We start from the raw sequence: 10,824 nt of genomic DNA, 5'->3' as shown, positions 1-10,824 counted from the left end.
CTAATTATCTGCCACTCTGCTGATTACTCTCACCTGTCTCTGCTGCCACTCCCTCGTTAACCAGCCAGCTACTCCTCATTTCCTGCTAACCATGCCTTGTATAAAGAGCCCTGTTTCCCAGCACACATTGTCAGATCGTCTGCTAAGCCAACGCCTTTCCTGCCTGCTACCTGCTACTACTCTGACTCCTACCTGTGATCCCGGACCTGCCCGACCACCCTCTGCTCTACAACCCCGGTAACTTGACCTGCCTTCTGCCTTTTTGACCACGATTTCTGCCTTGCCCTTGACGGTACTACTGCCCTGGAGGTTTTGCCCTGCCCCCCAATAAACTGTTGAAACGTATTGCTCGTGTGGTCCTCGTCTGTCCAGATCCCTGACAGATGGATTTATATTCAACCATATATTAATCACTCACAGGACCAGTGCTGAATTTCTGGTAACAAAAATAAACAGTGTGTCACCATGTTTAAATGTTTGTTTATTATATCTAGGGTAAATTCAGAAGAAACATTTCCAGATGTGAAAGTGCTGGTCAGCTCCAGCAAAGAAAATCCATGTGCTATCAGGACTTAAGGCCAGGTGCAGGACTCGCTGAGAATTACCTGAAAAAACAACAGCATGGTTGAACAATGACATTTCAATACTTTGTTCTCTCAGTGTTTACAGTGTTATTTTTTTACCACTGTAATGAATTAACAAAAAAATACTACCTTTGACAAAGAACTCAGTAGGGTCATCACCTGACCATAACCCATGCTGTTATTGTCTTTTATGGGTTTGGTTTCACTTGTATGCCATAATTTGCAGAGAGTACAATATTTCATAAGTTCAATGCTAGGCTGCACATTGACTCAACAATAAATCATTAAAAATACAAAAACTTCTGTGTAATATTTCTTCTGATGTGAAAAAAACAACAACATTCGTCTTGCAACCACATACCAGGTATGTTAGTATTCAACTCCTGATTGGTTAAAGAGAAATCACACAACATGTGTTAAAATGAGACAAAATGATGAATAATGAAGTCACCACCAGAGTAAATTTGTTTTTAAATGAACAAGGCAATTGATGATTTAAAAAGTCATACATTTATTTATCTTTGTAGGATTTTTAAAGTCTGACATGTAAGTCTTTCTATGTCCCCACAATTCACACCGTAGGAAACATGACGTCATGTCAGAAGTACTGATTTTTGATGTTTTCTTGTATATCACACTTTCTTAACGTGTCATCTATCATATCACCTGGACCAGGCCTGGACACACACACACAAAATAGTCACACTTTTAGTTTTAGTTTTAGTAGTTGGTCAGTTTCAGTTTCAGCGGTGACTCTAACGTTTAACAAAGTTTTTTCACATAACTAAACCATCTAACCCAATACTGCTGCTGTCTGCCTTTGCCTTTCATCTTTGGAAGTTTTCCAGTTCATTGTGATATTTCTGTACTACTCACTCTTCAGTTGTGGGCCTGCAGGCTCCTTCCGTCGTCCACACACAGCCCAGGCCTCTGGCTCTAGCACATACCTCACAGCTGGGATACAGAGCGCAGCCTTCAGCCTGGACATGAGCCAAAGGACTGCCCACCAGAGCCCGGCTCTGGAAAGTGAAGTTATATATTGTTGACCGGCTCCTGTGAGGAAAACAGAGGAATGTCCTGCAGTAAGGTGGCGTCCTGACCCTGAGAGTCAGTTTCATCATAGCGTTTGATGGTTTTTGTGACTGTACTTCTTGAAGTTCTTGAAAATTGCCGGATTGACTGACTGATTCATGTTTTAAAGTAATGGTGGACTGTCGTTTCTTAGTTAAGATCTTCTTTCATAATATGGAGTACTACAGTAGTCAAATAGACACATGAATACATGAATACACATCTGTCACTGTTCACACAGTTACTAAGACAGAAGGCAAATGATTTGCAAATGAAAGTGAAATTCATTTGTCTCACAGAATGGACCTTACCAGACACAAAGCCACCTTCACCTTGTGTTGTGAGTGTGGATTTAAATATATAAATGCATTGTTTTTGTCATGTTGTTTTGTAATAAAGCCTCAAAAGTTGATGTTGATCTGGCTGTCTGTGGTTATGAGTGAACTCTTAAACATATGAAACATGCTGATTATACTTTAAGAATCCATTTTGCACACATGCAATTTTATTTTTGACTTAATAGCTGCCACAGGAATAGTTCCATTATCAAGTTGCTCAAAGGAGCAGTTTGACATTTTAGGAAATGCCTAGCTTTGCCAAACAAATTATCTGCCAATTAAACCGATTCATGTGGTCCCCAGGCTCGGAAAGATTGATACCACTCTGAATGTTACAGCTGGCTTTAGGCAGCAGCAACCTGTTACCTATAGGTTAGCTAGGTGCTTAAAGACTAAAAACAGCTCGTAAACCAAAGCTACCAAAACAATTAGCTGAAAGAGGATAACAGGCTCCATATTAAGTCACGTGATAATTCTCTTTTGTTTCATCACAGCAAATGACACCTTTTATATCACTCTGCTTTTATTTACACAATTTCTTAAAATATATCTGAAACGAAGAAAAATACCAGTACAGACATGCACAGTGTCCAAAAACATGCAAGTTGAAAATCTCCAGCATTAAAAATAAAAAGAAAAAGTAACAGTTTCTCATTTAATTGATGCTTTTAGCAAACATACTTTGATGGTGTAAAGAAGAGGTGGACAGAACACAGCCAATATGTAACAGTGTTTACGGATTCCTGTATTTGACAAAGCCATTTAGTCAAATATTTGTTTTATCCTTGTGTTGTGTGTCAGAAGTCTGGATCTTGAGTCATATAGCATATAGCATTGATATAGCATATATCAAAACTGCTGACATAGCATGTGCTCACCCCCGCCCCTACCTTGTTCAACTTGCATGTATCCTTGACCCTCCACTGTCTGTTTCCCGCCTCATCTGTCCTTCCTTTTCCACACAATTAAGTTTCAACCTCTGTACTGCATTTTTGAAAGTTACATAATTTTAACAATTACACATTTTCACACTTTTTACACTCGTTAAGGCTTATAGCTTTGATTGTCTGACTTATGTTTTCACTCTTGTTGTATTACAAACAATCTATCTGCAACAGAAAGGATGTTGATCACAGATTAAAATGCAACAACAAACCCATGTAAATCTTACACTACATATCCCCCTTTTTAGTCAAATATTTGTTATATCCATGTCATGATTTGTGTACATAAAATCCTAGTGATTGCGCTTTGATCAAAAGTAAATATTGTAGTTTCTATATGCTCAGTGGCTGCATAGAAAAAAGTGAAGTTGTCCAAATCATGACTTGATCTCAACCATCAAGCAATTCACTTGGCTTTCTGTAGCCAAAAAGCTTAAAGTCCTTCTCATAGATCTTGTACAGCTTCCTCCTGTCCTCTAGTGGCACTGTTCTGAACCAGTCCAACACAGAAGTAGTGGAAGTCATGTTTTTGTTAGAAGGAGGGAACTTAATGTCGTCCTCCAGCATTAAGGTCTTCAATATGTGTTCAGTATCCTCCTGAAGAGTTTCCTGATGGCCAACAAAATCATACCTGGGAAGTAAAATAAACCAATGTCAAGCTGCACTTCTCTATTACTGGATTACACCTTTAAAATATTACAAGGAAATGAACAAGATGTTCTTAATTAAAAAGTTAAACATCCAAGTTGGGCTAAATTAACTTTTTGATTTAGTCAATTCAGGAATGGCTATATCCAGGATTTTAGAAATGTTCAGGTTGTGAAAGAAAATTCTGTTGGGAAAAAATTGAATCAGCCTGTAAACAAACACCATGTGTAATTTATAGAAGGTTATTCCTTCTCAGGTCAATAAAGCCTCCAGATTTCCAGACACAACTTTAACAGCTACAGCCCTGCTGGTAAAAATGGCCTTACTTTATGAGGCAGGGGTGGCACAGGCGGTGCATCTGCCTCCAGTGGGGTTCAAAAGGCTCGTTCATCTCTGTCCTCGGGTCCACCAGGTACTGAATAAAGTTGTAAAATGAGGGACGTATGCCAGATGCAAATGCCTCTCCTGCTAAATGTGGTGCAGGCTGGTTGCCATACAGGCGCAGAATTTTCCAGCCATAGTTTTCATAGAAGTACTTCTGGTTCCCCAGCATCTTGTCTCGATAGGCAGAGATGAGACGTACAAACGGGTCCCTGACAAACAGGAACTTGGTGTAATGCTTCAGCTTTGCCTGTAGTCAACAAATGATTTTAGCTCAGGTTTACTACTATTATTACTTATTTACTTCCATTATATTACTGTTAAGATAACTTAGGTACAAAGAGAGTCACGTCTGTTAGTTCAAACTACTGTGACGGCCCCGCCCTTTATGTTTATGTTAGGCGTGTTATTGGCAGGCTGCTGGTTGGTATGTTTTGTTTTCTAGGTTTACCAGAGGTGGGAACATCATCAGGAGATTGTACTACACCTGAGCCCGGTGAAGCACATTTATCTCCATGCTGGTTGCTCTCACGCTCTCTCACGCTCTCTCACGCTCTCACTCCGTTCACGCCGTTTATGGAGGACGCCACGGCGCGGCTGTGCTCTCCTGTTTTCTTTCTTGTTTTGGCACTCACTCACACACATGCATCCATACACGCCTACACCACTGATTACAGATACTGATCGTTTGTTTAATTTCTGAATAAACATGGCACGGTGGTATTTAAACTTTGTCACTTCTCCCGTTCTTGGGTACAGTCCCCGAGCCGGACTGTAACACTACTCAAACACAGGTGGATACAGGTTCTATTAGTAGTTTCAAGGACACTTCAGATGTCATTGCATGAACTGACCTTCATCTCTGTTCTTGGGAAGCTGTTTAGGAGAGGGACCATGTTGGGCATATGTACCATTTCACCTTCTATGGACATGGGATCAGGATAAGGCTCACCCTGCTTCAGCACAAAAAATACCCTTTTCCAGTTGGTACACCCAACCTGTAGGTAGGAACATGTCAAAGGCCTTTCAGACAGTTCAGTTAATGTGAACATACTAACATGTTCACAAAGCATTGCTAGCATTCCAATGCTAAATGGGTACAACATTTACCATGGTGGTTTATCGTGTTAGCATGTTAACATTTTCTAATTAGAGCATGGCCCAAAGTATAGCTTAGGCTCAAATGATGAAGAAGAAGAAAAAGAAGAAGAAGTGCAATGTGGATTGATGGATTTGTAAGATGTGCCCTGAAACAGTAAGAACCAAACAGATGTAATCAAATGCACATCCAGTTCACTGAGTACTGTTGAGGCCTGAAATGCTCAGCGAAAGACTTAAAGGTCCAGTGTGTAAGATTTAGGAGGCTCTGTTTAGTGAATATTTTTCGTGCTGTGGCTGCTGTAGTTGGTCTGTCCTGTTTGGAACAAGAAGCTGTAACCCTGTCACGGCATGAGGTGCATCGACAGCACAAGTGCCACTAAATCATAGAAATAACAGGGGGATGTTCTTAAACAGTTGCAAAAGAAAGTTAGGTCCACATTGTGTAATTTAATTGTGCTGTATGTGTGTCTATATCACCTTGGGTATGTAACAGTAAATGATGCCGTGTTTGTCATCCACAATGAGGTTCCTCAACTCCCCGTTGCTCATGTCATCTAAACTGCGCTTTCCCTCAGAAAACGCCTCTTCAGCGGCACACATTTCTCTCAGCGACTGCTTTCTCAGTTCCTGACGCTGATGGATCCTCTCTGCTGTGATAAGAAGAATAAGAATATGATTTGTATCTGTAAAAATACTAGTGCTAAATAAAGTGCTTTAGGGTGACCTTTCTCTTGAGGAGGTAATAGGCAGGGGTGAAAGTCAAAGGCCAAATATTTGTCTTTTTCAAAACCCCATGTAGAGGAAGAAATAAGCATGAACATTAAATCCAAAAGTAATCAGGGGTGAGGTCATGCTTCACTAATCCACTTCCAAACATTTTCCCATGCACTGGAGCATACAATACAAATGAAACATTGCTTAAACAAACCAGGAGCAGGACATACAGCAGGAACAGTAAGAAATTCAAAAATACATGTTGTACCTCTCTTTTGTGGTAACATGTCCCATTGATAATACGCCATGATGACAAACATGAATCCTAGGAGCAGCAGGGATCTTCGGCATCCTCCCATGGTAGCTGGAGTTGTGCAATGTGTCAACTTGTCAATGAACCAGAAACAGTAAAAGTAAACTGAATGTTCAGAGTTAAGGACACTTGAGTGATTAAGGTAGAAATCCTTTGTCCCTTATTTATTTCCCTAATTAACTACCATATATCAGTCACAAATACACACACAAGCTTCACCCAAACTACTGCAAAACATGCCTCGATGTTCTTAAAATGAAGTAATGCTAACTAAATGAATCAAACATGATCTATGGGTAGAGACACGCATTATTTTGAATCTCCTATACAGTGATTTTGCCACAACATGAACATACACACATAATCAATCATCACATCACTCACGTTGCTGCAAAGTTCTCTGATAGAAAACTTGCTGCAGCCGCTAACAAATCCAAGATTGCTTATGTAACTGTGAGAGAATAAGGTATGCCATGGCAGCATTTATCTAACTGTCAGTGCAGGGGTGACCTGTATTGTTAGTTATGTTGCTGGGCTGCTGGGTTATGTTGCTGGGCCAGAATCTCCGAGTATGACCTTCTACAACTTCTGTTGTTAGAATGCCTATCTCGAGGCAGTGGCGGACACGGTGGTTACAGTGTCCAAATGATGTTTCCTGTCACCCCCCTTTGAGCTGTTGTGAGGGTGAGATTTTGAAAAAGGACGTCCATAAGATGCTACAAGGTTTGAGCTGGCAGACTTGGTGGGTTTTTCTTTGGCATGGTGAGTTTCCCATGTCAACTGTGTTCTCTTCCTGATCTCATGCATTGAGGGGTTATCCAGATGAGTCCAGAGTACAATGTGTGGGTGTACACACAGATACAGGTTCTGCACAAAGAAGCACTTGAAGATTTGGTTTTCTTCTAAGCCTGGAGCACTCTTACCCTGGAAATACACGTGCCTCAAACGTTTGTAAAAATCTCTAGGATTTTCCTTTCTACAGTGTTTGTGTGTGATTTGGGAGGCTGCAACCAGGGCTGCAATCTCATCAGAAATAGAAGAGAATTCTTCAGTCAGTGCCTTACAAAGTTCTGCATAGTTTTACACCTTAGTGTAGCTTGGTGGTATACTCGCCTAAATCAAATAATGGGGTGGCCTACACTATACTACTATATTATTATACTATACTTCCTGTAGAGGAGGAGCTACTGCACCATCTGGTGGTTGAAGTGGACACTATCAACTGGAGCCAGTAAGGCAAACACAAAACTGACATGACAGTTAATTGTGAAAGTATTGTGCGCTAACTACTATGCGTGGCAGTACCATTAAGAGGATGATTCAAGCTGGAAATAGCAGCTAGGGGTAAAACTTTGTCTCATAAAGTCTCTCTGGTAGCACGCTGTGGATCTATTTTAGGCTGAAATGCGTGGTAGTAACAGCCAGTTACAAAGACTTTATCACAGGGCCGGTGGCACACTGTGTATTAACAAAGGAAGCACTTTAATTAGCAGTTGTGACACATAACTTGATTGCATTGAATATGTGGCATTCAAATGCTTGACCCAGATTCTTACAATTCCTACAGAGGAGGTTAGCTTGAATAGCTAGCAGCAATAGCAAACTCTTAATGAGTTACTTTTGAAGAATAAATTAATTCTTGTACTTGTCTATACAGTTGGATGTCCACTGCTGTAGTAGACTAGTGGTGGGAAATGTAAAGATTTTTGGGTAATTCCAGAGTCAAATCTAAAATGTATTTGGTAAATTAATTTACCAAATGTTGGGGATTCCAAATGATAAAAAGGTGCACATTTGGTAAGTTAAAGTTAATAAATAACAATTATTAATTCAAATGAATAATTACAGGGCACCACCCTGGAATCGGACTGATAACCAAGATATGCTACAGTCTCAAAAATGGGTCCACTCAGGACATGCTAATGTCCACTAAGTGAACAGTGAAGGAGTGAGTCCGAGCATCTAAGTATGGTTGTGTGTGTGTGTGTGTGTGTAATGCAGTAGTGAAATGCAGCCACTTCTTCTGTTTCTTTTTTTGCTCATTTCTTTACTTTTTCCCATAATGCTTGCATTTAAATCCAGCTAATCCACATCTCTGTCGCTGCAAAATGCTGTCTATATGAAATGTATTGTTGGTTTGGACTCTTTTCTATTCCATTGAGATTTATATAATTTGTCTGTGAGAGTATGACAGATTTGTTCAGGTATATCAGAATAAAATTTTCTATGAGGCCTAAATCATTTTATGGCTCAAGTTTGTAATTGTTTTTATGCTGTTCTAGAGTTTAATAATCCTGCAGGATGCACAGGACAATTTGTTTTTCCTCTTCATTTACTTTTAACACAGTCTTTCTGTTTGTAGCTGTTTGCCAACCCTCAAAGAAAATCAGAGATTTTATGTGAATTGATTTGTCCATCTCTATTGTGTGCATGCGTGTGTCCATTCAGTTATTGTGTATGTACAATTTGTTAACAGTAATCTGGATTTTTTTGGGGCCAAACAAACAAACAAACAAAATCTTGTTTAGGTCTACTAAAAGCCAAGGTCTGGTCGTGTACACACCTAGAAACGTTTACATAGATTATCGACAGAATACAAATGTAACTTACTGAAAAAACTGCTAAGATCCATCAGTGTGGCTCACACTGTATCAATACACTTAGATGAGAATTACTGTTCAGATGTGGTGTTGGCATACAGTAAATAGTACTATTCAACTATTCTTTTCTTCTTTGCTTATATACTGTATATGTGTAGCTGTGGCTGCAGTCACTGTGTCTGTATTGTTATGTTACACTGAAAAAACAAACTTTTAGGTCTAGTAATATATATATATATATGAAGAAAATGGTCATAATATCTACAATATAATATTAAGTTTCAGTTAAAACATAATTAAATTGTGAATATATATGCATTTTGTCCATGTAATAAATGTACTACAAGATAAGAGTACGATTTCTTATACATTTTCGCATAAACCTAAAAATATGAAATACGTGACCGTCAGCGTCAGCGTCACCATCACTGTCAGATACAGAGGGAGAGAGCGACTGAGAGAGAGAGACGGAAGTACCGAAATTACTCGCAGTACTGTGTGCTTGTGGAGGGGAAACAGGTAGGTATAGATCAGGGTGTAGAGCAGGGGGCCTAAACGTTTTACAGCTGATAGAGATGAAGCAAGGACACCTAATATATATTGTATAAAATTGTGTTGCAGATTAAACTTTTTCTTAGATGGCCATACAGACTTGTTTGACAGCACTGTCATCAGTGTTGTGTCAATTAATGTTTTGGTTGTTGTTGGTTTGTTTAACCACTTAAACCCTCAATACTTTATAACAAATTTGTTTGTGTAATTGGGGCGAAAGCCTGGGCCTACATTAAGTGGGTAGCATGGGTATCTTATTATTGTTTGTATAAAAAAAAATACATACGAGAAGAGATGGTATTGGCATGATGGTGGCATATGGCTCCACTGGTCTGTTGCCGAATTTTGCTGAAATACTGCAAATCATGATTGTTCATGACAGTGTAGTGTTTGTACTAAAACTGCAGAGTGCATGGTACTGGGAGCATTTTAGATGTTTCAAGTTGGAGTCCACAAGCACAGGCAAAGCAATTGAGCAGTCTCAACTCACTGACACATACCCATTGGCTGCCTATGCAGTGGGAGGCAATCGAATGGTTTCTCTGAAACATCACATCTGCTTGTCGAACTAGGTAAAGTATCATTGTAATAGCTTCTTAAACCCATTTTGTACCTTATCAAAACATTTTTGTTTTTTCCTGTCAACAGCATCCATACAAGTGGGTTGACTGTGACCCCTTCATAGCCTATTGTGAGAAAATATTTGCTCTGTCTAATCAAATTGTCTTCTTTTTCTACTGCAGTTCTGCTTGCACACATCTGTGATGATGTCTGCCCCTGCACAACTTCGTGTTATTATTGAAGAGACTCAAGTCCACAAGTTAATCCTACCAAGTGGAATCCCTGGCACTGTAGACGAACTTTTGGCTGCAGCACATGAACATTTTCAACTCCAAGACAGTTTTACCGTGATGTACATGGACAAAGAATTTGATTGCCAGTTTTTCACTCTGCTGTCAACCAAATCAATCAAGGACAAAGACGCAATCAAACTTAAAAAGAGAAAAACCTGTTTTTACTTTCACTCCTTTGGATGAGCCAGGTGCTTCCTTCCACCCAGAGCCACAGGAATCATCTTCCCTGGATGACAGTTCGTCATCTAGTTCATCCGCCAGCACCATCATTTTACCACGGTCACCGGAGTATCGATCCGAACCGTGGCCAACCGACTTTGTGATACCCACCATTTCTCCTCATGTTGAGATGTGCCTTCAATCAGGAAACAAGGCTTTTGAAAGTGATGGCTCTCTGCTCCAAAATCCAAGTATGAACTCTGATGTATGAGAGAACCTTGCAGAGGAGATATTTCACTACACGGCCTACCCCACTGGTCTGCAAATATCAGCAGTTGCAGAAGCCCTGGTGAAAAGGCATCCTTGCCTGAGGGAGCCCGGGACCTCATTTTCCGGCATGTACGGGTGTCAGCAGCGACTCAAATACAAGATGGCCAACTACTGGTCAAAAATAAGAAGGCATGATGTACCATGTCCGGAGCTGGATATCAATTCTTTGAGGAGGAGGCCCAATAGAGAGCAACAATCGGTGAAGAACTGCAAGAGACTGAGGAGGGCTGAGGTT

General features: G+C 40.1%; 1 protein-coding gene across 1 annotated transcript; it reads right to left on the bottom strand.

The window, feature by feature from the left end:
* Window positions 1-3,260: 3,260 nt before the first annotated feature.
* Window positions 3,261-6,140, bottom strand: LOC113745705 (carbohydrate sulfotransferase 12-like). The gene is made up of 5 exons (XM_027278454.1): window positions 6,050-6,140; window positions 5,545-5,717; window positions 4,821-4,964; window positions 3,912-4,216; window positions 3,261-3,568 (listed from the first exon to the last, which is right to left on the bottom strand). Exons 1-5 carry the CDS (start codon window positions 6,138-6,140, stop codon window positions 3,328-3,330), a joined length of 954 nt encoding a protein of 317 aa, XP_027134255.1. The 3' UTR covers window positions 3,261-3,327.
* Between the last annotated feature and the right edge of the window lie 4,684 nt (window positions 6,141-10,824).

This window comes from Larimichthys crocea, chromosome III (genome assembly GCF_000972845.2).
Source record: "Larimichthys crocea isolate SSNF chromosome III, L_crocea_2.0, whole genome shotgun sequence".
Lineage (NCBI taxonomy): Eukaryota > Metazoa > Chordata > Actinopteri > Sciaenidae > Larimichthys > Larimichthys crocea.
The sequence above is the reverse complement of the archived record's forward strand: the minus strand, read 5'-3'. Positions and strand labels throughout refer to the sequence as shown.